The sequence below is a fragment of the Centroberyx gerrardi genome, chromosome 9 (assembly GCF_048128805.1).
Source record: "Centroberyx gerrardi isolate f3 chromosome 9, fCenGer3.hap1.cur.20231027, whole genome shotgun sequence".
NCBI lineage: Eukaryota > Metazoa > Chordata > Actinopteri > Beryciformes > Berycidae > Centroberyx > Centroberyx gerrardi.
The window spans coordinates 13,934,022-13,961,679 of record NC_136005.1 but is presented as its reverse complement, the minus strand read 5'-3'; the positions used below and the strand labels follow the sequence as shown (position 1 = coordinate 13,961,679).

The window sequence follows — 27,658 nt, the reverse complement described above, 5'->3', positions numbered from 1 at the left end:
AATTGAGGCGGATTATTTTTATTAACCTAAGCAAATCTTTGTAATTACGGGAGATTAAACACTCAAGATTTAGTAAGACATGGTGTGCAGAGGATGGGTGCTGTAGAATCAAAGGCCTTTTAGATGGCAGTTTTATCCTGTTAAAGTGGTTTTGCCCATGGGGATGCCGTCCGGAGAATTACATCAATTACAATAAAGCAGTAATTAATTGGTCAAGTTCAATGTTTTGGAGACAAACACATTCAGTTGAGTCACCTCCTCTGGAAAGGTCTTTGTTTTATCCATGTAAATGCAAAGTGGGAACATGTATTGCACAGACATTGATAGTCACAAGGTAATCTGTGTTATCAGAACAAGAAAGCGTATGATTTATGAGTCAAAAGGTCATTGATTCATTCAATTCATTGTTGCTGTGAATCTTTTTGAGTTTGTGTGTCATGTGACTTTTATTCCAACTCTTGCTATGCCTCTTTACCAACTATTATTGGCATTGTTGGTTAACTACTACTATACTACTATATAAATACTATTGTAAAAGTTTTTCACACAAATTACAGTATACTAAAATGGTAAACTGTTTCTCTTTGTAAGTCAATTCAGCAAATATAATTTTAGAGTTAATTTTAGACGTCAAAACAGATATACCTTATTCCTGCCATATTGCACTGTATTGTATTGTATTGTATTGTATGGTATTGAATTCCATAATTGTATATGAATACTTTGACTGATTAGTATATATTTTTTTCAAGTTTGTGTTATTAATTTCCTTATTTGCTTTGACTATCATCACCTTTATCTCAGATCTTCAGCAGTGTTACATGTTAGGGTTTCTTTCCCAGCCAGAATGACCACATCTCCAAATATTTACCTTTTTCCTGGACTTTAAGCCCAGTAATTGTATGGTGCCACCTAATGACACGCCCTACTACTGGCTTTATTTACATTTTCAATTGAAATTTATTGTCATTTCATTTACTGTCATGTCAAGCTTTTGGTAAAAAGAGTGAATGTATCTGACACCTGAAGTTATAAATGTATTTTGAGGTATTCTGAAGTATTTTGAGGTTTCTGTTTGTAGTATTTGCAAACAATTTCAGCCAAAACAGACATGTTTAAGTTATTATGTACAAGTCAAACCCTTGTGAATAACATTTGTGAATGGTGAAATCTACTGTAAATTCTGGATTGTATCTTTAAAGTCACATTTAAATAAGTGGAAATGGTGCTGTGAACTGGGTGAGTTTATGTATTAAGAGGGCAAACCAAAGATAATTTTAAGTGTTTTTGACCATTTAAGAGGTTTGCAAAAGTTCACTGGCAATACATACACCTTTTAGCCTATCATATAACCTTTTGTTATTTTAATTTTATCCCCAAAATAGGATATGGATATTATACCATGTCACAATAGTAATCAACCAGTAGCCTAAGCCAAGATAACAATATCTGAATAGATGTGACATGGTTTACTGTTCTGTGAGTTTTGGTTAGGGAAGGAATTAAATGACCTTCAGCTCAACTCATGGACCATATTGCCCTCTTCTGTTTAAATAATGAAATATACACAGAAAGGCATATAGTGTAGTCATGCTGTTATTATATTAATATTGTATTATAACTGGCTATAATATAATTTTATATGTATATTCTATAAAATATATAAAATATGAATAAATATTCAGAGATGTATACATAGTATCCAGCATTGTATCTACAACACAGGCCGTCACTAGGGACATCTGCAAAGGCAGTGAATTCATTTAGTGTAGTTATAGACAGGGATAAGAAAATAATTTAATCATACATTTCTTTAAACAATAACAGATAGAAATCTTGGCATTATTGTAACTTGCAAAATTTAGGATGAGAATGAAAATTGGCCTTTTATTCACTTCTCAAACTCAAAAGTAAATCCAAAGCAAAGTCTATCGTGTCATTACATGATATCGCATTGTAATTTGTTCAATTGATTTCAATGTATCAATGAGGCTGTTCTTTGCACAACCACACATGAGAAGCCTTTGGAAAAACAGGGCTGGATCACTAGAAGGAGTGCAAAGTTTTCCCTTACAAACTTAATTCCATTTTTCTACAAGCATGGCATGGCACGCAACTTGTGTTTTGAACAGGATTTTGGTGATCTATACTTTGACGGCTACGTGTATTTCGTTAATTACTCCGATTTAAACTCAATGATGAAGATGCTGTAGACAAAGCATTTACCCCCACATCCAATGGCTGGTTGCAAAACATGAAACGGAGTATTTTGCTCGGACGGGAATTGACAGGACCATGCGACCCCATCCACTTTACACACCATGATTTACTTGTGTGTTGAATTTAAACTATTTTTCCAACAGACATTCACAATATCTCAATACTATAAAACTGAAACACCATGAATATTGAAATACTTTGACACGTGTTATCATTTATGGATACTGAGGCCTATTTTGGAAAGGAGACCTGCCTCTTAGTGTTTTTAAAAAGTTGTACTGTAACTTTAAAATGTGATGGTCACGCCCACTTTCCATGTACTGCTTCAGGCTCGGGAAAAATACGCGCTGTCATTGGCTGTGGCTATCCGTCGACCAAAGGCATCTCTGCGTTTCATTGGTGAAAGACTAGCCGTCGTCTCCGACTCTCGCGGTACTGCTGCACGAAGATGGCGGCCGAACTGGTGGAAGCGATGGCAAGTAGAGCTTGGCTCGCCTGGGTTGATAGGAGAGGGGTGCGGGAGTGTATAATGAAACTCGGTTTGGCCGTGGAGACACAGGGGTTCAGCCTGAATATGGCCAAAAGTTTATAGTTTTGCAAATGTGGAATATTCGGTTTATGAAAAAACGAACTAGTCTGTCCTGCTAGCTTTTTAGCTAATGCTAGCTAGCTAAGTGCGTTGGTTTAGCTAGCATCACGCTGGCTAAAAAGGAAGAGAGACAGGGAAAATGAATGATGAGACCATAAAAACATTTGGTGGCTGGCTGCTAGCATGCTATCGGCGTGCAGCTGTCTAACGTTAGCTTGTTGGCTTGAAATAATCTTTGTAGCCAGCTAATTCGTTTATGGAACTGTGCACCTGTCAAATGAATAGTTGCCATGATTGAGGAATGGCAGCCCAGTGTTCAGTAGAGCTAGCTAGCCGATTAGCGTAGGCTGTGTTGATTATGTTCAAGAGAGCTTGAAGAAAAGCCGCTGTACCTTTTATAGTACTGCATAACGTTAGGTTTTTTGCACAACACGTCCATCAGAAGCCGGATGGACAGTTGCGTTATCGTCAAAGTCTAATCCAGATACAAAACGGCTGTGTATCTGTTATCATATTCAAATAATTCATAGAGACAAAGCTGAAGCATGCTAGACGGCTCATGTTTTTCCAGTAACAATAACATCCAGTGCTGGCTTCTGAGTCAGGCTCGCCTACCCTCTACATCGCTGCTGATTTTTAGTTAAAAATATCAACATCCAGGCTGTATGTGGCTTGTCTTGAGATTACTTCATCCATTTAGCATTTTGTATAAGTGTAATTACAGAGAAGCTAGACACATTGAAGAGTAGAAGAGAGAGCTTAAAAACGTGGGATTGTGGCGAGAAAAAGGAGGCATTTTTGACTCCTGAAACAAGAGTATAATTTATTTAGTATTCGTGTAGGCTTATATATACACTTAAATTGGGTATATTCGGTGAATAAACCCTTTCCCCCCGCTATTGATCCTCTGCCTGCTTACTAAGGTTTGCTTGTCACTTATGCTGGCCAAACAGAAGCCTTTTCAAAAGCTAACAACAACCGGTGCACCTCACATTAACAACGATTCCTCTGGAAAATTCTAGTCTTGCAGTAGTTGGGTTAGTTTTATATTTAAGATGTGTCTTAATGTTGATATTCAGTTAAGATAGTTAATGACTGAAACTACAAACCTTTTGTCAAATTTGAAATATTCCCAACTATTTTTTCCATTCTGTGTTGTCCAACCTTTTCCTTCATTCCACTTATACACTTCCCTGTAATTTATTTGCCTGAACACAAACCAAATTATACAATATACAAACCATGCCTTGACCTTAGGCTCAGAGTTGTGCTCAGTGTGATATTCTTCATGCAAGTGTAGTGTAGACGTAATTAAATGTAGGAATGCAGCAATACCACATTTCTATATCTTGTTTTTTTCACAGCTGATGCAGTTTATGAGTTATGAACTTGACTGACATACTGACACCAAATACAATTTGTTTGGGCTCATTGGAGAAAAATAATTGAGAACCTATTGTTTCTTCATTAGGAAAATCGAACTTTTAGGAGTTAAGGGGCAAGGCCAACAACTGTGTTTAATTAAGGGTTCCCACTGGGCATAGCATTTTTGGAATATTCTGGAATTTAGAGAGGTGTTTTCCAGACGGGGAAAGTCAGGGAGTTTAATAAATTGTCTGGCCAAGTTGGGAATATAAGGAAATTTTTACAAGTGGTTCACTTTACACAAATATACCAGAATTTATTTTCCAACTTGTTTCACATATTCATTACATTAGATGGTGGTTTTCAGCTGTTTTTCTCCACAGTAAGTACAAGTGTAGTCGCAGTCAGTTTATCCCTTCAGGAAAACAGCATTAACAAACCAGGAATGAATGAACTGTTATAGGTCATGAAAGCCCTTGACATAGTTATGGAAAAGTCATGGAATTTTACTTAAGGGCCATGGTGGGAAGCCTGCTAATTGCAACACTAATCATTCCAGACTATATAATGGGTGCTGATGGCTGTGCATTCCAAGCGGGTGTCAACAAGTCTCTGATGGGGATGTAGCCATCAAAATGAATCTGGAATTGCAAATTCATGGCGTTAAGTTGTTGTAGTGTACATGAGGCACAAGATGGTCTGATCTTTCAGTCAGACTCTCCCCTTCTGTAAATTTCGTTGTACCTGTATTTCATTTCTCATCTTTTTGTCTTGTCCTCCCTCTAGAACATGGTCAAAAGTTTCCGGGTCTCAGACCTGCAGACGCTGCTGGCCTCAATGGGCCGCAGCAAGAGTGGGCTGAAGCAGGACCTGGTGGGTCGAGCACTGAGGCTGGTGCAGACCGAATACAGCCCAGAGCTGCTGAAGAACGTCAGGCAGCTCTACGAGTCGCGCTTCCCCAAGACATCCGGCTGGCTGGCGGCCCGGCGTCCGGAGGGGGTCCCAGTTGCCTACTCATCCCTCAGTTCCTCCCCCACTGCCACCTCTCAGGGCGCAGACTACCTCAACGGCATTTCCAAACCCATCTCTACACCGGCAGCAGAGGTCAAGCTGGTGCCACTGCCCTTCTACCAAACTTTGGAGACGCTGTTGCCACCAACTGAGCTAAGTTAGTGATGCTTTTAAAACCCAGTGGTGAAGGGAACTTGATGTTTTATTTTGATAACTCATCATTGGTCTAGCATGGTTTGCTTTATTGTCTTTGAGTGGACTGGTTTTGTTGATGGGTTTTGTTTTTACATTTTTACAGTTGCCCAGAACAACGAGAAACTGCAGGACAGTCAATGCATATTTGAATTAACACAGAACCAAGCAGACCAGATCAGAAATGCTAGGTAAGAAATTTGAACACCTACTGTACGTCAGCTCTGTTTATTTCATGCTAGCTTCATTAACAAACTGCATATCTGCCGTACACTATAACTTCCAATCTTTTACTCCCTCAGTGAGCTTCGCGCAGGAATCAAATCAATCCAAGTGGTTCTTAGGTAAGTTCATAGTAGTTCATGTTGCCCTTCCACACCTTAGTCCATCATTCCAACTCTCATTGAAATTTCCTATATATTTCAAAATACTGTACTCTGGAAGGTGCCTGTTTTGCCCATAAGTGTATACTTAATTACAGATTGTCACACTGGTCCACACCCATTTTTGTACACTATTTTACGCAACAGTGAGAAAGGAAACGGGTTTTACCATTTTAGGGACAAATTGTATTTGCATTTCCATCACAATCCTCTGTTAAAATGGAAGATCTGAATTGCCCATCTGAACAGTTGGGTACTAAGAGGTTGGAGGACTTGAGGCCTTTTTGCTTTGCTTATAGTTCAAGCATACTTACTTATAATAGTAACCTCCCTCTCTCTTATTATTCTCTGTACAGAATCTGTTACACAGACTCCATTGGTGTCCAGGAAGACCAGTATCCTCCCAACATTGCTGTCAAAGTCAACCAGTCCTACTGTCACGTGCCGGTAAGTAGATTCTCCTCTCTGAGAGGAATTGGAGCTGCAGAATGCAAACGAGCAAATTAATAAACTGTAATTAAGCCCACAAGAGGGAACTCAGAGATGCTTATCATTTCAGCTTGAATTGTTAAAGACCATTTGATTTAAAATTAAGTCTTGGGAACGTCACACAATATGTTGTCTGTTTGTGTATGTGTGTTTACAGGGCTATTACCCCTCTAACAAGCCTGGTGTGGAACCTCGTCGGCCTTGTCGTCCTGTAAACATCACTCCCTGGTTGCATCTCTCAACTGTCAGCAACAGAGTCACCATCACATGGGGCAACTTTGGCAAGGTCAGGGTCTTATGCTTAATCTCATACTGTACCCTTGCTCTTGTCGCGGTGGCAATGGGGCAAGCAGAGCAGCCCGGTTGCCGTTTTCCGCAGCTACTCTGTCCAGCTCCTCCTGGCAGATCCCCAGGCGCTCACAGGCCAGCTGGGTGAAGTAGTCCCTCAGCGTGTACTTGGTTTACATGGGTGGTATCCATACCAACTACCCAAACCACTTTGACTGGCCCCTCTCCAGTTGCCACCACGACCCTGACCCAGATAAGCAGCTAGAGGATGGATGGATGGATATACCCTTGTTTACTTGTTGGCGGCCTCTTTTGTATAGATGTTGTGTAAACTGATTAGGTATCAGTCACGTGAAGATTGAAAAGGTTGTTTGTGGACTCAATGTCATGAGCAACCGTTTCCCAGAATGCAGTTTTCATAGTGTATTCTAGTTCAGTGGTTCCTAAACCGGGGTCCGGGGACCACCAGGGGTCCTTGAGGGGGCTTCAGGGGGTCCCCAACAAAATTAGCAATAATTTAATTTCACTTGTATTTTAGTCTGTAGAAGTTGGACCAATGAGGGAATGTATAAGGATGTGTGTTTATATATAGTTACACTATATCCACTGCTGTTATCTCCCCACCTTACAACTAAACCTTCTCAGAGAGGATTTCTTATAAGACAAATCTTCTCATGTGGGGGTCCGTGGTCTGTTGTGTGTATCTATTTGTGGGTCCTTGACATGAAAAAGATAGGGTAACTTCTGTTCTAGTTCTATCTGTGCAGTTTTGGGAGAGCACTTCTCTCTAATCCCAACAGAAGCAGTCAGCTTGAGTTTCACATAGTAGTGCATATGCTGCATTGTTAATTGCTAGTGTTTTAAAATCGGTACTCACAGCCTTTTAATCTCTGTGTTTTTTCAGCGATACTCGGTGGCAGTGTATTTAGTGAGGGTCTTCACCTCAGCGGACCTCTTCAGTCAACTCAAACTCTGCTCTGTTGAGAGTGCAGAACGTTGTCGTGAACGCAGTAAGTGTTCCTTTCATGCTCTGATTCTTGTAAACGTGGCTATGAAATTCTGACTAAGAGGAGACAAACTGACACTCGAGAGAAAAGCTGTCACTTGAATTTTGTTTCTAGAAACCACTGACTTTGCTTAGCTTGATTTCTTTCTTATTGTCACTCTTTTGGTAGGACCAGATTGATTCCTTAATTTCACCCATTTTGCCGAATACAGTGATAATGTCGATTGGGCTATCTTGCAGAGGAATAATGGTCTGTCTCTCATTTATTCCTAGTCCAAGACAAACTACGTTTTGACCCAGAGAGCGAAATTGCTACCACAGGCCTCCGGGTTTCTCTCATCTGTCCAGTGAGTATTTCTTCATGGTTTACACCTGAGATATTTGACTAGAGATAGGTCGGTCTTAACTACCCTTCACAGAGAAGTTTCCTAAATGTTTGTCCTAGTATAAAGCTTGATAAGGCTAACATGCTTCTTCCTCCTCCTCCTCTCCCTTTTCCACAGTTGGTGAAGATGCGGCTTGGTGTGCCATGCCGAGTTTTAACCTGTGCCCACCTTCAGTGTTTCGACGCAGTCTTCTTCCTGCAGATGAACGAGAAGAAGCCCACGTGGACTTGCCCTGTATGTGACAAGCCCGCTCCCTTTGAGTTGCTCACCATCGATGGGTAAGGAGACAGAGACACGCTCAGGCTTGTCACTCACCAGCAGCACCGTCTTCCTCTCACTATTTGAAAATATTCACTTGCGTGTCCTTTTAAGGGTACTTTTCTGCATGTTGAAGCCAGGTAGGAAAAAGGACTCTTGATACAAGTTAAAACCTGTACTGACCTAGTGTGCATGCATTTTAAAAGCTTTACATGTTTTGCATGGCATGAGAGGGTGATCATCCATTTTATTTTGTATTACTGCATCTGCTGTCTTGCTTTGCCAAGAGTTTTAGGCCTGTAAACTGGCTTATTTGTTGGCTCTTTAGTTGAACCAACAAGGCTATAATTTAGAGGACCGTGTAATTGTGGGAATCTGGAAGGTTTCAACAAATTTTCAATGGTCGGTGCTGTAAGTAATACACAAGGCACCTATTTCTTCACCCAGTAAAATTTTCTATTAGGCTGTAGTATAGGTATGGAGCAATCTAAAATGTATAATGATTCATCTGAGCCATGTTTCTGTTAACAAGGTGTGTAGATGAACACTGCTGTTGTTTATCTGTTTCACCTTCTGGTAATTGTTACCAACAGAATGAATGCAGATGAACAGGCTGCCCATATGAACAAAGAATGTCACGATAAAATATATTCAGCAACAGTCATTTGTATGTTCAGTTTCCTGACAGTCCCTCCCTCTCACAAAGTCTGACTGAAAGCATTGTCTTAAAATTTGGCTTTGAGGTATATTTGCATTCCTGAAATTAAGTTTGTACAAAAGTACCGGACTTCCAATGAGAAATCCCCTAGTTAACTGATCTCTCTAGTTTAAGTGTTATCTCTTTGATATCCACAGCTTTCGTTGTGCTTTTAGAGGGGAGTTTTGAGGCTGTGAATATATTATTTATTTATTTTTAAATAAATAAGTTTGTGTGTCATCAGACTTGGAATAATTTTGCTGAGGCAAACACACTTTCTTACTAGAGTTTTCTCATAGAGAACAACTTGAATAGTATATTGCTATTTAATACAAATTATTATGTAGACATGGTCAAATTTGGGTTCCCATGCCAAACTAGCTGATATAGCCAAAGTTTTGTGATGACCAGGCAAGTGGACAATGGAGGGACCTCTGTTTATTAGGCCAGTAGTTCTCAACTATGTATTATCAAGACCCAGGAGTGTGCAAGTTTTCCTTCAAAACAATCACTACATCTACTGATGATCTACTGACACTACTGATTTCACAGAGTAGCCTTTACCAGAGGATAGGGAATTAATCAGTGAAATCAGCTGGTGTAGTGATTGATTTGAATGAAAACTTGCATACTCTTGGGCCTCAATTGCACATGGTTGAAAACCACTGTATAACAACAGTATAACAATAACAACAGCTCAAGGTTGCATATCACTTGAAGCATATTTTTTATAGCAGGATAGTTGAACTAATCACATCTATAACTGTCAGTCAAATGCAACGTCTAACAGTCATTATTTTTGCTAGACAAGATAAATTATTTGTCTTTTTCCCTGGTGGCTCTTCTGGTGGGTGCAGGACAGCCATTTGTGAATGCAGTATGACAGACATAGTCTGCAGAGAGTGGGAGGAAAACTGACAGGAGAGGGCAAGAATGGGATAAGAAATCCAACCCACGTAGACCTCCGCTCTGCAGTTTTTCGAGTTATTCTGTTCCTATTCTAGGATAAAAGATGCTGTATGGGGAGACCCTAACCGCAGTTTGTATTTCAGGCTGCTATCTGAGATTCTGAAAGAGACGAGCGAGGACATTGAGGAGATTGAGTACTTAACTGACGGCTCCTGGCGACCCATCAGAGATGACAAGGAGAGGGACAGGGAGAGAGAACGCAGCAACACTCCCGAGTACCCTGTTGTTGATATATGTAAGTGTCTTTTTAGTTGCCACATTTACCTCTAATCTGAAATTGTATAGATATTTTTCTCATTGTATAGTAGGTTGCTAGAATAATCATTTGTTATTATAATGATTATTCTATTCTATGATTATAATTTCTCTCTACAGGCATCCCTGAGGCAAACGGCCATTCACCAGCCCACAGCAGCACCAGTCTGACAGGAAAATCCGGAAGCGGTTCCATGGGGATGGCAGGAGTCGCAGGAGGACCAGCCGTCGCACCAGGGGGAGGCGCTGTGGTAGATCTGACTCTTGACTCCTCCTCCGAGGAGGAAGGGGGAGGGGCTGGGGGAGACAGTGAGGACACTGAGGACAGCGCTGACAGTCCTGCCCCCAAGAGGGGCCGATACAACTATGACAAGGACCTGGTCACTGCGTACTGACTGGCCGCACACCCCAGCCCTACTCCCTCATAGACTGACACACAGAGAGAGAGAGAGAGAGAGAGAGGCAGGGGGCTAAACCTGAGGAGAGGAATACATTAGTCCACTAGATGCATCCCCCTTATGCCCAAACATTAGAGCCTTTCGCCAGCTCTGGGATATATCCAGAGAAAACAAACACACTCACACATGCACTGTTAATGAATCTTCAATCTAGAGTGGTTAGGATTCCTCTGTTTGTACTGTACACCACTGGAAACAGCTCTCTAACTCTTTTTGGCCGATCACCACCTTGCAGTGAATATCTGTATCATCCTCCCTCTATTAAAGAGACTGAATGAATAGAGTTCCCCCCCCCCCCCCCCCTTCTCTCCAGACTATTCCTTACTCCCTCTCCGCCGCCCCATTCCTCTGTACTTTGTATTTGACTTGGACTTACAGGCTCTTTTAGCCATGGGCGTTCGATGTTTGCGTCTCTGATTTTTGTCACATTTGTGATGAACAGGCAAGTTGAAAATGGAGGCACCTCAGTAGTTTTTAGTAAGAGGTCAAAACACAAACGATTAATGGAAACGAGCATGAATAATTTGGGGAGGACAAGTCGGAGATTTCTGGAGTGTGATGCAAATTTAACCCCCTCTCCCATTGCGTTATTATTCTGGTTTTCTTTGTTCCGAGAATGAAATCAAAGCTTGAAACAGTTTTTTTCAGGAATTTGTCCTTTTAATAATGAATGGGCAGAACACAAACTCTTACTGCCCTTGATGTGTGATGCTTTCCATTTTTATTTTATCCTTAGATAAAGAGAACCTACCTCAGTCATAAAAACTTAGCAGACTGACCAGAGAGTAGCTTAGAAACAGGAGAACAGAAGCATTGATGAGTCTTTCTGAAGCCAATTTTACACTGGAGATTTTGTTTCCTATGTTTTTTCTTTGTTTTTTGTTTTTTTTGTTGTTTTTGTTTTTTTTTCCCACCAGCGTTCCATGCAGCTCTGTTTCCGCTGGAGTGACAAATTGTTTGTGAAAGGCAAAATAGTCAGTGGATAACCAAGCTAACTGTAGGTGTTGATGTAAAAGGTTGTGGCTAGAACAGTCTCTACATTCGCTGCAATTATCTTGCTCTAACAGGAATTCTGAGGGTTGATTTATCAACAGTCTGGATGAAACTCATCAAAATTACTGTATGGCAGTTGTGCCAAATCAAATTTATTTTAAGATCTCATCAATGGGAAATGGTCACAAGATTTGGGTGCCTTTTTTGTTTAGTGTTTTAAATGGTGAAGATTGGGGCCTGTAGGTGTTAGGCTAGCTGAGCTGGCCAGCAGAGGATGCCCCAATCTGAGAGGTCTTTTTTTTTTTTTCCATTATGGTTTATCATTTGCCTAGATTTTTTTCCAGTTGGAGAAATGGACAGAGAAGCAGAAAAAATAGATGGTAACGGGCAGTTGTGGAATAGGATTCATGAGTGATGACATCCTTCTTACACGTTTTAATTTCCTCGTCTAAAAGTATAGTGTTTATTTAATTGCTTCACATTCTCTTAACAGCGGTTTGTAGTAAATGTACATAATATTTGGCAAGGGTAAAGGTGCTGTACAGACAGGAGCTCCTAGTTGCGGAAAGCAGGACACTTCTGATGCTGTGGCTTAAGTGTTCAGTTGTAAGTGATCCAGGCCCACAGCGCTGCTGGTGATGAACTTGTTCCTTTTCTTTTCCTCTGAATTCATCCAACCTGGGTCAAACTACCATTCAAAGTGCTTTGCTGCGGTGGATTCAACATGTCTGACACGAGTAAATGTAATGAAGTGTCAATAAGTGTAACCCCGCCAAGCTCAAAGTCATTGATTCAATTACGATCTGTCCTGTCTGGAACAAGTGGAGCCGCTTCAACCAACAATCCCCCTCGGCCTCATCCCAGTGCAGATAAGGTCATATCTATTTGCTAGAATAGAAATTGTCCTTAATTGCTACATGCTGTAGGCCTATAGCTAATATTCCTCTGCACCTGTACTAGTACTGGCGATAAGAGATGGCTGTTCCTTAGGTGACGATACGTGGCTGGATGTGCAGGTTTCAGTTTTTTTCAGTTCATCAGCTTTTACTTGGAGAGACAGATGAGAAAAGGTGTCACCTTCTTCCTAGAGCTAACTGTTTTTCCTCTTCATCTCATACTTCATCCTACGTTTTGGGCCTGTCTTAGGCCGATATCAGGCTTCCCATACTAGGAGTATTAATCACGGATCTCTGACCACTGTGACCAGGTCTCCTCAACCATCTCATTCATGAGGATCAGAAAATGAAAAATGTGAATCTAGAAAAACAGCACTCCCACTCCACTGTGAGACACTTGAAAAATACTGACCCAGATGAGTTCTGCATGGTATGTTTCCCTCTCTCATCACCCCATTTGTTGCGTTTTGATTAGCTCAAAATCTGTTTTTTTTTTCCGAACTCTGCTAATGCACAGGGAAATTACATCTACACATCGATCCGGTGCCTCACTGTTATACGTGCATCTTCTGATACGGTTGATGACTGAAAAAGTAGGTTTAGTCAAATCTGGTCTTCCATTTTTCCTGTTCTTTTGACACTTTGACTTAGCTTACAAATCGATATACTGTTAAACTGAAAACATTTTGTTAATCCGCACTCAATTGATTGATGGCACTTTGCCTGTAATAATTCCAAATCTGTCCCTGACTAGGCTTTTTCTATGTAAGCTGCTTTGAAGCAAAATAATGTAAAAAGAAAAAAAAATACTCCAATACCCATCATAAACTAGGCAATTTTTATTCGTAAGTAACTGCTATACATATTTAACGACATTGTTCATTTGTTCCTAGGTATAGAAGATCATTATTTGAACGGATCTCCTAAACCTTTCTTTGCCTTATGGTTAAAGATGAGAGGAGGTGCAAGTTGCTTCTGTGGAACTGAGCCAGACACGTTTGCAGGTTGTTAGGGGGCTGGAGAGAGCAGAGGGTCAGGTCTTTTATAGTGGCATCTCTTCTTATTATAATAATGCATAAGGTAGCATGGGCAGAGGCTTACAATCCATGATGTAAATGTTTTGTTTGTTGTGTCTTTTTATATGTTCATATTAGAAGACAATAAAATTTAAATAATATTTTATTAAGCTTTGAATCGCCTCCAGTTGTTCCTACAAGCAAACTGACACAATAAGGAAATGTCTTGGGTACCAGCAGTGCAGCTGGTGCCACTGAGGACTGAGGGCCGGTTGAGGTGTAGATTGTGATGTCCTGTACCAAAATGCTCGGATCTTGGGGACACATTTGTCGCCTGTTGAGGAAAAAACTGTAAAATTTAAAATGATCGTATTCTAACAGCTGTTATTGACGTGTGGAATTAATTAAAATCAATTTTTAAAAACTTGTCTGCCGCCATTTCATTTTGAAAGTAGCAAGTGTTAGACGTGGGCTGCAGTCAGCATTAATGCTGAAAAGAATAAAGAATAGGGAAACAAGCAATTCTTGGGTCTTATCTGTAGGTTTGGTATCTGCAGGTGCTCTTTGAAAGTCATTGAAAAGTAAAAATGAGTGGCTTTACCTTTTAATGGTTATTGTCCTGTGTGAAACTGAGTCATTTACAAAATCTAAAAGCCTTTATTTGGAGATGGCAAGATTAAAATCAACACGTTGCGACCACTGTGGTTTTCATCAAGGTCTTGGTTACATTTTGTTCAAGCTGATTCTTTCTTTGTTCTGAATTTGCTCATTATGGTCAGGCTGAAATTCTTAGTAAAAACTTGGTGTTGAGTAGGGAAATAGAAGCCACCAGGGAGCAGCTGGGCTTGAGTTGTAATTATACTTTATTCCAAGAGAGGTCGCATTTCTCACGGGCTGAATTAAAAAATACCGCGATACTCTGCAGGTCGCTCAGTGAGTCTGCGTGCCGACTGCATTAAGACTTCCGGTTTTGGAGTTCTAGTTTCAAAATAAAAGTACAGAAAAACACTAAACATCGTTTAGAGCGATTTATTCTTGTGTATGGTAAATGATCTTTGTAAAATACATTAACCTTTAGTTGAAACAAAAGTATTGACCAAGCCAAGTATTCACAACCCAGTTGCCAACAATATTGGAAAGTTCAAACTTTCAAATTGAATTTACTATAGGCTAGGTGGCATTAATGGAGAACAAATCTACTTTGAGGTACTGCTAATCCAAGAATTCATTGAGTTTAAGCCTGGGCATGGCCGATAAGAAATGTTACATACAGGTTATTGCTTACAGTTGCTTGTTTATTTTATAGGTCTACATTTTGTATGTAGTAAACAACAAACAAAAAAAATCTTGCTTGTTGTTATATGCATAGCCTAATGTATTAGCCTATTCTATCAATGTGAAAGTAATTTGTAGAAATGTATATGAAGGTTCAAATAAGAAAAAGAAATACTCTCTAGTTCCATTTGGACTAAATTCACTCAAAAAGCTCACAAGCAAACAAAGGAAAAATTTAGATTTTAACTTTAGGCTATAGTAATATATTCCAAAATGGTTCTCCTTTAGAAAGTGTTCTATTTTTTTCTTATTAACAAAGCTAATAATGTGTCCTCTCAGTGCATTAGCTGAATTTGAGAATACTCAAGATTTTTTGTACAATAAAACATCTATTCACTCAAGCAGTGTGTTTTTTTATGAGCAGATTTTATATTGAGCATGCCAAGGTTGAACTTATGAATAAAAAGACTATCATGATGTTATAATCTTTGTTTTTTACAGGCAAAGGAAGGTGGTAATGTATTAATTATGAAAGCAACACCATTATTTAGAAATGACTGGAAACCACAAAAAAAAAGACAAGTGATGAATATGTGTCTTATGAAGTTGTCATAAAGCCATTCAGTCCATTAACAACTGGAAATGTTTGTGATGACTTTTGTTTTGGAGATTGTGACCTTTGGCAGGGCCTGGGGTGTCTGTTTAGTGTCTTTCCACTAAACCACTGCAGAAAGTTGTTATAGTTTACCTCTGTTGTTCGCCTGTGGGTAAAGCAAGTAGATCACCATCGTTTCAAGATAGAGAAAGGGAGGAAATTGAGTCTGTGTTGCTCTAAGTTTTGAAGGAAAGGCATGAAATAATGTTTACCTTGATTATATGTCAGTTGCTGAGTGAGAGAATATGGACACTCTGAGAGGGTTTGTACATGATGTACAAGATGTGGGACAAGTGTATGTTTGAAACTTGATGAAAGAGCAAGTAAAGTGTTTGCATTATGATGAGACTCACGACACAGGATCAGCAGCAAAGATCAAGGAAGGGAAAATCATAAAGGTGAGGGCAAAGAGTGACATGTAGGCCCACTGAAGTAGTGGAGAGACTTGATAGACATTCAGAGGCTTTGTCATAAAAAAAAAACAGATCAAGAAGTCAAGCAGTCCGATGTAGAAGAGGATCAGGTTATTTGTCTGGATAAAGAAAGATTCCTTGCATTTATCGTAGTGCTTATTTGTGCATGGAAGTAGAGGGAAAGTTTCAGCGAATAAAGACTGTGATAGAAGATTTCTGTTTTTTATTCAGGGATTTCTGTCACACTTGGCCAACAGTTCTGATAATATAATAGATGTGTTTGCAGGGATGTGTGATAGGTAGTGGAAGTTTAGGGTTAGTTAACAGGACTGATTATTAACAGAATTTGTTTTTGTAAATTCTCAATTCCTGCTCTAGATCAGTGGATGGCAGTAATGCACCTTCACAGGTTATTTAGCCAACTGCCATTAAAAACAGATAAAGGACGGCAAGGCAAGGAAGATGAAGTTTGGAAGAAATGGTTAAATTGACGCTTTTACTTTATAAAAAGCGAACCGGAAGTGTTAACACTAAATGCAGATGGCGTAGAAGAAGATTTCTGCATCTCTGCATCAATCAACTTGTCAGACAGTCCAGTCTCGCGCTATTTATAAAGGGGTCTCCCTGTGCGTGTCTGATGCTGCAGCTGCTGCTTCCTGTATTGAAGCACCAAAGCCGAAGCCCTTTTTTCACCCGAGCCTCACACCCCAGCCGAAGACGGAGGGATTTCTAGGTTGTGTGCTCTTGTCCTGCGAAGGCCAGCCGAGTTGGTTACCCGGTGTAGCTGCCAATAATCGCGGCGGCCCCGTCTTGTGAAAGCCGAGAAGCAAGGGCTGAACATTAGGACTGAGAAACGCAGGACACGATTTTCCAGGAGCTGGTGCTAGCTAGTAGCAGCTAGCTAGGTGGCTAATGGCCAGTAGTAGCAGGTAGATAGCCTAGAAGAAAAATAATTTGCAATGTATTGACTGTAAATGTCACGGTAGCACCGAAAAACGACCTGACATAAGAGCAACTGATATGATATGATTTATCCAAATAGCTGACTGACATGCTCGCAAAAGTAAACTAAGTTTGCTAGCGTTAGCCAAGTAACTAGCCAGCTAAGTTATAGCTGATCCTGTTGCTTTTTCAGACTGAGTTTCGAAGAAGGCAAGCTAGATTAGCAGCTATCCAGCTCACTGCACGTTATCGCATTATTTGGGAAAGTCGTCCAGGGTAGTTAGGCTAGCTATTATTGAAATGCCTGCCAAAAGAAGACCCGTTCCCCTGAACATAACGCCCATTGGGGAGGGACAGGCCACCTCAACGACCATTGATGCTGCATCTGAGTGAGTAGTATTTGTTTTAAGTATGAGAGCTGCATTTAATTTTATATGAAAGAGAGAATGACTCCAAATGTTATTATTTTGTTGTCTGTCTGTGTTATCACCCTTTACTGGCACCTCATAGTCCTATGCGCACCAGTCCACACAGATATGTTGAATGCCAGTGCTAGGTTAGACCAGAGATGTTCTCTCTCTCTCTCTCTCTCTCTCTCTCTCTCTCTCTCTCTCTCTCTCTCTCTCTCTCTCTCTCTCTCTGTTAATTTCTACTGCATCCCTTTCCTCCTCTGTCTGTGCCTGACAGAGCCAACCTCGAGGCCTTACAAAAGAAACTGGGTGAGCTGGACCTGGATGAACAGCAGAGGAAACGACTGGAGGCTTTCCTCACCCAGAAAGCCCAGGTTGGGGAGCTGAAGGATGATGATTTCCACCCCATTTGTGAGTTGGGTGCTGGGAATGGAGGAGTGGTCAACAAGGTCCGCCACAAGCCCTCGAGTTTGGTCATGGCTCGGAAGGTGAAACTCCACTTTGTTTATATATTAAGTTGAAGTGTGTCAGTTGAAGGGAACTGAATCAAAACACGTTTCAGTACTGAAATATGCTTTCTTACAGCCTAGGACAGTTCAATTTTTATAAGTACACCTTAACTACGGTGTCCTAGAGTCAGAAATGAGAGTAGCGTGTCATGCTTTCAAATCCGTATTGTCACACCAATAGTTCAGTTCTATTTGATGATGCCCAGACATATTTTCTGAAAATATTGGTACATAAAAGTGTACAAATTCATTCTCCTGCTCTTTGTCAATGAAACAACTTCAACTGTGAATTCTTAACTTGAGTGGGTTGAAAGGTTGCAACCTCAAATACTAACTGGGCACAGACAAACTTGAGAGTGAATTAGTACAGTTACTGATGCACTTTCCATCCCATCAAAAAGCACCAGTGGCATCCTGAGATATAGGGAAGTCAGAGAACGATGTTGCTACATCTGTTTCATCTGTCTTTGTCAGAACAGCAGTTTTAATGTTTCCCCCTCCCCCCCTCCTCAGTTGATCCACCTGGAAATCAAGCCTGCCATCAGGAACCAGATTATCAGAGAGCTGCAGGTGCTGCATGAGTGCAACTCTCCCTATATCGTGGGCTTCTATGGGGCTTTCTACAGCGATGGAGAGATCAGCATCTGTATGGAGCACATGGTGAGAGAAAGACAGTCAGCTAAGCTACAAATGAACAGAGAATTAATGTGCTTGGATTCCAGTAATTTATCTAACTCATAACAACTACAATATGTTTCCTTCTGAACATTTATTTCTTGTGCAAAGTATCTGTTTCCAAAGAGCCACCTGCACTTTTTAATGGTTTTTAGAAATGCATGTCAGATTCTAAAATGTATGTCTGTCACTACAGGATGGTGGATCCTTGGACCAGGTGCTGAAGGAAGCCAGAAGAATCCCAGAGGAAATCTTGGGCAAAGTTAGCATAGCTGTGAGTAGTTCACTTATTTTGTTTAAAGTTTAAAGAATCATTTCTGTCTTTTTAATGTGATATTCAGTTTGTTCTTTGGCCTGAGAGGAGTATATCATATTAAAATGCAGGCAGTATTCTTAGATGTCTGTCCTCCTTTAGTGCTAAATGCTGTGAAAGTGCTTCTTCTTATCTATGGTTTTTGACAAAATTATAATTTGGACATGTTCGTAAATACAAACAAGCAGTTGTGCAATGACTCTTAAGGATAATTCTGGTTGTTTTCAACCTTTTTTTTCCTAGTTTTTTGCCATCATAACAATTGATTGGCTTCACTTACTTCACTGTAGAGCTTTGCGTTCCTCCAGTTCGCAGGGAGCGCTTCTCTCCAATACACACCCAGAGGGCCAAAGCAAGCTCTGACAGTTAAACGCAAAATATGATTAAATCATTCCCATTCAACACAAGAACACTCACACTGCAGTTACACATCTTTTAAATAGCTGTGATTAAACAATTAAACAATTTCAGTTATAATAGTCCATTTGATACTTTTTTAGTGTTTGATCACACACTTCCTTGTTTACTTTGCTGGCTGCCAGATTTATGCTGCATTCAGGTCATATCGGAAGAACTGAATTTCGTTGCTTCAGCTTGAAAGCGTTCTTTACGTGTTTAACTCCTTGGAAAGCCCACACACATTGTTGGTATTTATGAATTTAAAATCAACCATAAACAAACGACAGCAGATATTGCTTACTTTTTGTAAGTACAGATGATTGTGTTCATGTGAATATATGCTGCTATGTTTACCGCTTGTGTTGACACAGCTAGGTGGGAGATAACAGAGCCTGCAAAACATTCCCACATATCCTACTTGTAATTATTACTAGGAGGTTGATGTATGGTTTTCCTCAGTCGGCAGTTTGTATTTACAGAAAATCTGAATGCAGCATCAGTGTACTTGAACAGTCTACTAGCCAAATAAGCTATCCAGTAGTTTGCGTTGGCCCTGTGTGTGTGTGCATTGGAGAGCAGTGCTCCCTGTTTCTACAGTGAAGTAAGTGACAACATTTTGAACATAATCAATCATCAGCAGAAACTGGGAAAATAAGGCCCAAAATAACAGGTGAAAATAACAGGAACTCTCCTTTTAATGCTTATTACAATATGTGGTTTTGCTACGGTAACGTGGTTGTATTCACCGCTCTTCCTTTGTGGGCGTGTGTCTCTTGTGGTGTTGCTTCACAAGCAGTGCTTTGTGCAGTAATGCACATGAGTCACAAACAGAACCTATTTTTGATGAATAGTATTTCGTTGGAAGGGGAATGCTGACTTTCAATACCCATTTTCTCAGACATACATTAGATGTGTAGTCCATGATCATAAGGATTTTAAATGGAGATCTACATTTTATTTTTGGTCCAAGAATAGACTGTCTCATCCACATCTGGGAAATGGGGCCTATGTGTATGTTGTGTTAAATGTTCTCCTCTCTTGCTTATAGGTACTGAGGGGGTTGGCCTACCTGCGGGAGAAGCACCAGATCATGCACAGAGGTAACGGTGTTCTGCTGCCCCAAAAGTAACTGCATTACTTTCAGAATTCATTGAGACAGGCACAGATCACAACGTTTTCAAAGCACAGCAGTAAAACAAGATGTAGGGTAAAGGGGGATGCATAGATGAGATGATAGGTGATTGACCAAAAGTGTTATGGGGGAGTATGTGGATACTAAGGTGTTAATTATGGTGCCCTGTTTGTTAATTGTGCTGTGGAGTTAAGTGTAGATTGTGTACAATAATGTTATAGCAGCACTGTGGATTCAGTTGAGTCACAGAAATTTAGCCAAAGGTGTTTTTTTTTTTTTTTTTTTTTTTTTAGTTGTTATTGCACAATTATTTCTTGGTTTATTTATCAGCCCAACGTCTTTGAATTGCTTTCCTGTTGAATTTGATCTGCTGGTTTCACCCTGGAGAACTTAATCTGCTGGACATAATCTTTGAAATCAAAAACAAGGGTGGGTTGAGAAAAACGTCTAGGTTGGGGAAAATGCTTCATTGATATGTTATGACATACTGAGAGCTTTATTCCAAAAAAGGTGAATCATGCAACTGTAGTTACAAAAAACTAAGTGTATTCCTCTGGACCAGAATGACTTTAATCCAGAAGGAAGCCATTTTACAGTAATTCATCTGGTCTGTTATGGTGTGTGAATTACGAGTGTGTAATAATGACAGTGTTTTCTGTTGTGTGCGAGTTTGATCAATTAAATTCTCGAAGTGGGACTTTTATAGGTAAAATGTGAAAAGTCCCTCCACTTCCTACGAGTTCATTGCATCAGTTAACCAATATTATGGGTTGTGTGACTATAGCGTACAGGCCTGCCACTTAAGGCTAATTTCTATTTTTTAACTTGATATACAGATGGTTCCTTGGCCATAAAGCAGTTTAAGAACCAGCTGAATCTGTAATGTTTGTTTTGGTTGTCTGATAATAGCCATACTCAGAACAATAGTTAGAAACTGCTAATACTTAGAGAAGTCAGAGGGGTAACCCTGACATGATTCCAGATTTCAGGAAAGTCATCCTCATTTAGCATTAAAACAGTGTTGTTGTTTTTAAGGTTATTTGTTGTGGGTAACCTAATGATTCCCATTCCTTCAGCATTAGTACCGGCTACATTTTTGCTGATGTTTGTGTGGCTAGTGGCTACCATCAGAGGATCAAACCATGCAGTTGTACAATCTGACCATCACATTTAAAAAAACAAAACAAAAAAAAAACAGGATTATCCTTTAATTTTCTAATGTCATTATCCTCCCTGCACTGCAACAGGCTCACACACACTAACAAAAAGCATTAAGATATATTTGCCATTTCCAAATGTCTATGACCATTTTTCAATGACGGAACTGATTTTAAAATATAAGATTTGATAGAGGTAGGATATTAACTAGGCCTACTACAGCCTTCTATTTACATTTCATTCAAATTTTGACTGATTGTGTTCATGCTCTATCCTGCATATGCACTTTTGGCAAAAGCGCTCATGCTTCTACAGCCTATTAAGCAGTGCACCGTTGTATGAAATAGGTGCTCTGAAAACAGACCATTCTGTTGGATCAATTGATTCTAGAAATTAACTTGTGTAATATTTGAACTGTGAAAATAATTGAAAATGTCCATCTCTAGTCCAGCCATGGTTGGTGATAGTACTGTGGGCATCAACCTTTTCATAGCTGCGGCACACTCGTTTGGAAATGTCACGTTAAACAATGGTCATAAAAATGGGAAGCATGAGGCAAAAAAGGCTTGGCAAAACACAAAATGCTTCATTATCTTTACATTTGAACAAAATCGCAACACGCTCCATAGCTCAGTCTGAGGCAGGCAGATTTTCCACAACCCACCAGTTAAGAACTACGAGTGTGTTGTTATGAAAAGTCTTGGTGAGGACAGCGGTCTGACCGGCATAGTGTAGCGTAGTTCAGTGAAGTTTCACAGTACTACAGGGTCGGTGGTACTGTAGGACAGAGTTGTCTGTGAGCCCAGGCGGTAATTACAGCCTCTCAGTTGTGATTATACAGCAGCCACGCCCTGCCGACCCCTCCCTCCATCGCTCTCCCGCTCTTTCATGCCACCTAAGTCACTGCTCATTTGTCCTTGGGTGGTGGGAGGGGGTCACACCGCAGAGGATAGATTGCAGGGCTCAATCTTACCCCATTATTTTGCAGGATGTTTTTCAGCGATGAGCGGGAATGTGGAGGACTGGGCTTGTTTATAACAGGGGCTCAGCAATAGTTGTAGCTATTTTCTCCTTTCCTTGCCGAACACGGCACCACAGACAGCTGGGGGGGGGCTGAGCACGCCACCAACGGCCTTGGAGGCAGACTGAGTCTTGGTCTAAATATTTGTCTCAAAAGCGATTCTCTGTTGCAAGAAAAGTTTTGTTATGTACAGGACTTATTCACTATCCATCAGGGAACTCGGCTCTTGGTATTAACACACCAGGCAGTGTTCTTATTCATGATTTGTTTAGGCGTGATTATTTATTGTAAGCAATCCCATTACCAGAGACAGCTTCTCTTCCTGATGTCCTCAATATTTGTGATAGCCCTATTTGTCAGTGGTGAGGTGTTTTTAGTATGGATGACACAGAAAGGGGATAGAGGAGGTACAGCATGAAGAAGGGACATCTAGTTGCTGGCCTCTGGGGTTCAGTCTCTCTGGAAACTCATGAATGTTTGTGTGTGTGTGTGTGTCCACCTTCTCTCTGCCACATAGATGTGAAGCCCTCCAACATCCTGGTCAACTCTCGTGGGGAGATCAAGCTGTGTGACTTTGGCGTGAGCGGCCAGCTCATCGATTCCATGGCCAACTCCTTCGTTGGAACGCGCTCCTACATGTCGGTGAGTCAGCTCTGCACTCCTGCGCCCCCACCCCTTTTCCTCTGGCCCTATCCCCACTTTCCTTCTCCTCTTTTCTCACATCTCTCTCTTTCACTGGCCCCTCCCTCCCTCCCTCCCTCTCCCTTCCTCTGGCCCTCCCTCATGCCCCTGCCAAGAACTCGGGGCTGTGCCCAGGAAAGGGCTGTTTGGCACCGAGGTAGGCACTGCCAACTGTGTTATATCATCCTCACTCTCTCTCTCTCCCTTCCTTCTTTCCCCTCCCTCTAAGACACCTGGAGGGTACAGTGTACAGTGCCCAGAGCTGCTTGCCTGTCCCATCCTATTCCCATCCCCTGCCCACAAAGCACCAGTGGTGTAAAGACGCTTGCCCCTTCATCATAAGTCCCAACACACACACACACACACACACACCTGTCCTTGCTTACCCTTCTAGAGCTAAAACGGAACAAAGCTACTCTTCACTTCCTGCCAAACCCTCCCATCCTCTGTCCTCTTGCCCCCACCACACCCCACCTATCCTTGCCATACCCGCTCCACACCGCCCACCCGTCCCCTCCCCCTCTTCCTTTGCCTTCCCCTCCCAGCCCTCTGCCCAACCCTCTCTCCTGCCTGGCGTCTTGGCAGGCGGAGGCTCTCCCTGCTCTCTCTGACGTAGTTTGTGTGTCTCTCAACAGCCGGAGAGACTGCAGGGCACTCACTACTCGGTTCAGTCGGACGTGTGGAGCATGGGTCTGTCTCTGGTGGAGCTGGCGATCGGCCGCTACCCCATCCCCCCACCAGACGCCAAGGAGCTAGAGGCCATCTTCGGACGGCCCGTCCTGGATGGGGCCGAGGGAGAACCTCACACCAACATGCAGAGGCCCAGACCACCGGGCAGGCCCGGAAGCGGTAGGGAACGCAGATGCATCCACAAACATACAACACTTAATAAATAAAACACAAGCAGAATGTCTTTATACTGATACGCACATAACACTTGTACAACCTTAGCACTGACAGTCCTCTTTCATAGCTTTAAATGTTCTGCTTTGATTCTTAGAATATTGGTTTCCAAATAAAATTGAACAGGATAGCTCACATTATATGAACGAATTGGAAAAGGAAAAATGTCTGATTGTGTCCACGATACGCGACTCCTCCACAGGACATGGGATGGACAGTCGACCTGCCATGGCTATCTTCGAACTTTTGGACTACATCGTGAATGAGGTCTGAGGAATTGCTGACTGCACAACTTATTCTCTTATATACACACACACACCTTTCTTTCTTTCCATCATACACATGCACACACAATGCATGCCTGCTTGCCCTCTCCCCATTCTGTTTTTATTGATGATGTTTGATTCTTGCCTCCTCCTCAGCCTCCTCCTAAGCTGCCACATGGTGTCTTCACCTCCGACTTCCAGGAATTTGTGACAAAATGGTGAGCATAAGCAATGGCATTTTCAGATTGAGCTACCAAATCAAAGCATACAGCTCTTATCCGCTCCTCCACAGAAAAGAATTGATGAGAGTAGATCAGGTACAACTCCGCAATATCATCCCGAGCTGAGATTTCAACACTTCTATCCTCTGGTGTAACCGTTGTTGTCATAATAGCGACATAAAAGAAACATTTGGTGTTGACTGAAATGTTGTTTTGTATAAGAAGGAGGTTGTTGAAGCTGGTGTAGTGGAATCCTCAGAGGTAGCGAGTTCAGAAAAAAAACTAAAACTTGTCCTTCATTGACATAAGAGGCGAAGTATTTTCTGAAGGATATCTCATTGGAGTAATCTTTTTGATGTCTTTGTTTGTGTCTGCAGTCTGATCAAGAACCCAGCTGAGAGGGCAGATCTGAAGATGCTGATGGTGGGTACCTGAACTCTGCTGCTGCTGTAGTGTGACATTTGAAGCACATTTAAGTTTTCAGTTTCACTTGTTTGATACTTTGATTACTAGGTCATTTGTATGGTATTTACACAAAAAAATATTACTCTCCCCTTATATTTTGCTCAGAGTCACACGTTCATCAAGCGATCAGAGGTGGAAGAAGTGGACTTTGCCGGCTGGCTGTGTAAAACGATGGGTCTCAACCAGCCAAGCACTCCCACCCGCGGCACCGACTGAACAGGCCTGGAACAAGCCCCACTGCCCTTACACACACCTCTGGGTCTCGCATACATACACACACACACACACACACACACACACACACATGCACATACTCCGATCATCACACATATTGGCACCCTTTTCATCTTGCTCTTGGGTAAAACTGTTTTGGCTTCCTTTCGTTTATTTCGTCACCAGCAGCAGGGCCCATTGAGTTACTGTACTGTAAGACCACAGCTTCACCACGCCAGTGTCAGAGTAGCCACAACTCACTTTGCCACACTGCTACAGAGGACGTATAAGGCACTCAAGGGCTGCTAGTGTGTCAATTGAATTTGCATTGATATCACAGCACCTCTTTTGTATTGTTGAATATTCTGTATTAATCTTTTCTAAGGCAACGGTTGATGGCTTGTGGGACTGTATTTTTAAATAATTACCTGCTGTAGAGATTTGTTGGGCTGAAAATGACAGGGAGAGGTCCAAAAATATTCTCTATACTTGCAAATTAAAATGGAGTTTTATTGAAGGTAAATGCAGTTATTTTGGTTAAAAACCTTTTGTTGAACTTATCCATGCAAACATGTTCCCAGCAGAGATCTTGCAATTACCTGCAATATAATATTTGAATTTGTGAGTAAAGAGTGCAGGACAAATGGGTGGAAAAGGAGTCCTTCTCACTTTTTGGTAAATGAGAGATCACTATAAAGATCACTTACTTGTGAACAATGTCACAAACCAAAGAGGGTACTCATGACTACTAAAGTTTTGGATGCAATGCCTGATCATTTTTTTTTTTTTGTATGCACATTCATGAACAGTATATCTATGTACTTTGAATGTTGACATTTTGATTTTTCATTCAGTGGTAAATACTCTGATTGTATTGACATTGTTTCCTCAACATAAATTTCAATTCACATCCCACACTGCGTGTGACATGTTTCACGTGGGAGAAGGCATATTCTATTGAGGCCTGAGTTATGCCAATATGTCTTTATTGACATTGAGAAAACAATGATCAAAATGTACTCATTGGACAATATAGCATGGTTTATTATCTTTCTAATACTGTATGTGTATTTTATTTCCCAAGATCATGATGGGGATGATTAGCTGGTGTTTTTATCAAATGCCTGAATCTCGACTATGTCAATATGAAATTTCAATCACGTTGACTATAATTTTTTTCTGCTTTGTTGTTGGTCTGTACTTGAATAATTCCCCCAAAGTGTATTTGGTTCTGTTTCCACTGTACTGCTATGTGTGAGTATGCAACGTGCGCTCCAAGCTTTCTCTTGGTACACAACCAGCCTAGGGCCTTGTTTTGGAAAGACTTGGGTTGAAATACTATTGAAAGCCTTTTTTTTTTTTTTCTGTGATTTAACCAAATTAATTGTGATGAAAGTGCAAACCAACCTCAAGTGAAACTTCAGACTGAAGCGGAAGCAAATGCTTCAAGTAGTTAAAAGGGTTTTAATGAACGTTTTGACCCAGGTCAGTTTGGTCAGATGGTGGTGGTGTTACTTGCTAGCCTGCCGTCTTGCTAAGAGCTCCTGTATTCTCTCTGCTTATGGCTGATCTTTCTTATTCCCAAAAATCTGCATTCATTCAGAACAGAATGGATGCATTGTCACCTGTATGTGTACAAAGCTATATAAAAAGGTACAGGAGTACTATTTTGCAGTCTTAATATACAAATTTTTGATTTATGTAAATGACAAGGGAGAAGAGTCATTTTATTATAATATAAAAATGTGTTGGATATGGTTATAATGTATAAAAAAAAGATTAAAATAAAAACTTATTTGTGAATGTACTTTAAGCTTTTCATCATTTTAGACAGCAGTTGATAGAAGATTCACTGTCATCTTATTATCTCTGGTTTATGGATAAATAAATGGTTAAAAATAACAAATCACACAGACTACACATAACAGAAATGTTACTCCTAGTAGATTGCACTTTACACAAAATTTGAAGCAAAAAAAAAAAGGATGTGTAGTTTAATTCCTTCCCGGGCGGTATAATATTCCCAGCATCAGTTTAGTGCCATCCTTAACGACCATGTTAGTGATTTTACCCAACTACCGTGTTACCAAAAAAAAAATAATAATAATAATCAGTGATTTTATTGAAAGAGCGCCATCTCAGTAATAATTTCAGCCATATTATGGTGATTAATAGCATCTTAGAAGGAAATATTCTTGTTTTTCAAAGAAGTTTTTCAGACGGTAGGTGGCTAAATTTGCGCGTCACGTGGTTGTTGACCGAGAGATGACAAGTCCAGTGTCGGGGAAAAGTCAAATTTCGGGGAAACTCTGGTATGTTAAAACCATTCGGGTCCACCTCTAAAATTATACCGATGTGGTGGGGCTTTTATCACTTTATCACTGCCCACTCCAGGGCAAACAGCCTTTATCAGCCATAGCCAGATTTCCACACTTCTGCTAGATCTTAAAATTAACAGCCTTCTTGAAACACTTAATTTCATGTAGCAGCCTCTGTCGGTAGACCATGTTGCTAAGTCTGTGTCCTGGGATTCATG

The 27,658-nt window shown here is 40.8% G+C and overlaps 3 protein-coding genes across 3 annotated transcripts in view; 2 read left to right on the top strand and 1 right to left on the bottom strand.

Moving 5' to 3' along the window:
- The window catches only part of LOC139929162 (uncharacterized), a 383,413-nt gene that overhangs the window by 94,042 nt on the left and 261,713 nt on the right, over positions 1 to 27,658 (bottom strand). The gene's annotated exons all lie outside the window — the stretch shown is intronic.
- Positions 4,964 to 13,637, top strand: pias4a (protein inhibitor of activated STAT, 4a). Its single transcript, XM_071921936.2, has 10 exons — positions 4,964 to 5,342; positions 5,484 to 5,568; positions 5,680 to 5,721; positions 6,117 to 6,207; positions 6,407 to 6,535; positions 7,442 to 7,547; positions 7,817 to 7,890; positions 8,047 to 8,207; positions 9,937 to 10,088; positions 10,229 to 13,637. Exons 1-10 carry the CDS (start codon positions 4,964 to 4,966, stop codon positions 10,501 to 10,503), a joined length of 1,494 nt encoding a protein of 497 aa, XP_071778037.1. The 3' UTR covers positions 10,504 to 13,637.
- On the top strand, positions 16,398 to 26,908 carry map2k2a (mitogen-activated protein kinase kinase 2a). The gene is made up of 11 exons (XM_071921922.2): positions 16,398 to 17,145; positions 17,444 to 17,654; positions 18,189 to 18,335; positions 18,547 to 18,624; positions 20,111 to 20,162; positions 22,891 to 23,015; positions 23,690 to 23,903; positions 24,160 to 24,224; positions 24,380 to 24,441; positions 24,822 to 24,867; positions 25,015 to 26,908. Exons 1-11 carry the CDS (start codon positions 17,057 to 17,059, stop codon positions 25,123 to 25,125), a joined length of 1,200 nt encoding a protein of 399 aa, XP_071778023.1. The 5' UTR covers positions 16,398 to 17,056; the 3' UTR covers positions 25,126 to 26,908.

Bases quoted from the DNA above. Each gene is read 5' to 3' on its own strand.
- pias4a (XM_071921936.2), top strand. From the start codon at position 4,964: ATGGTCAAAAGTTTCCGGGTCTCAGACCTGCAGACGCTGCTGGCCTCA. The intron at 6,208-6,406 runs GTAAGTAGATTC...GTGTGTTTACAG, and splicing joins AGTCCTACTGTCACGTGCCG to GGCTATTACCCCTCTAACAA. The intron at 7,891-8,046 runs GTGAGTATTTCT...CCTTTTCCACAG, and splicing joins GGGTTTCTCTCATCTGTCCA to TTGGTGAAGATGCGGCTTGG.
- map2k2a (XM_071921922.2), top strand. From the start codon at position 17,057: ATGCCTGCCAAAAGAAGACCCGTTCCCCTGAACATAACGCCCATTGGG. The intron at 23,904-24,159 runs GTAGGGAACGCA...ACTCCTCCACAG, and splicing joins ACCGGGCAGGCCCGGAAGCG to GACATGGGATGGACAGTCGA. The intron at 24,868-25,014 runs GTGGGTACCTGA...TATTTTGCTCAG, and splicing joins CAGATCTGAAGATGCTGATG to AGTCACACGTTCATCAAGCG.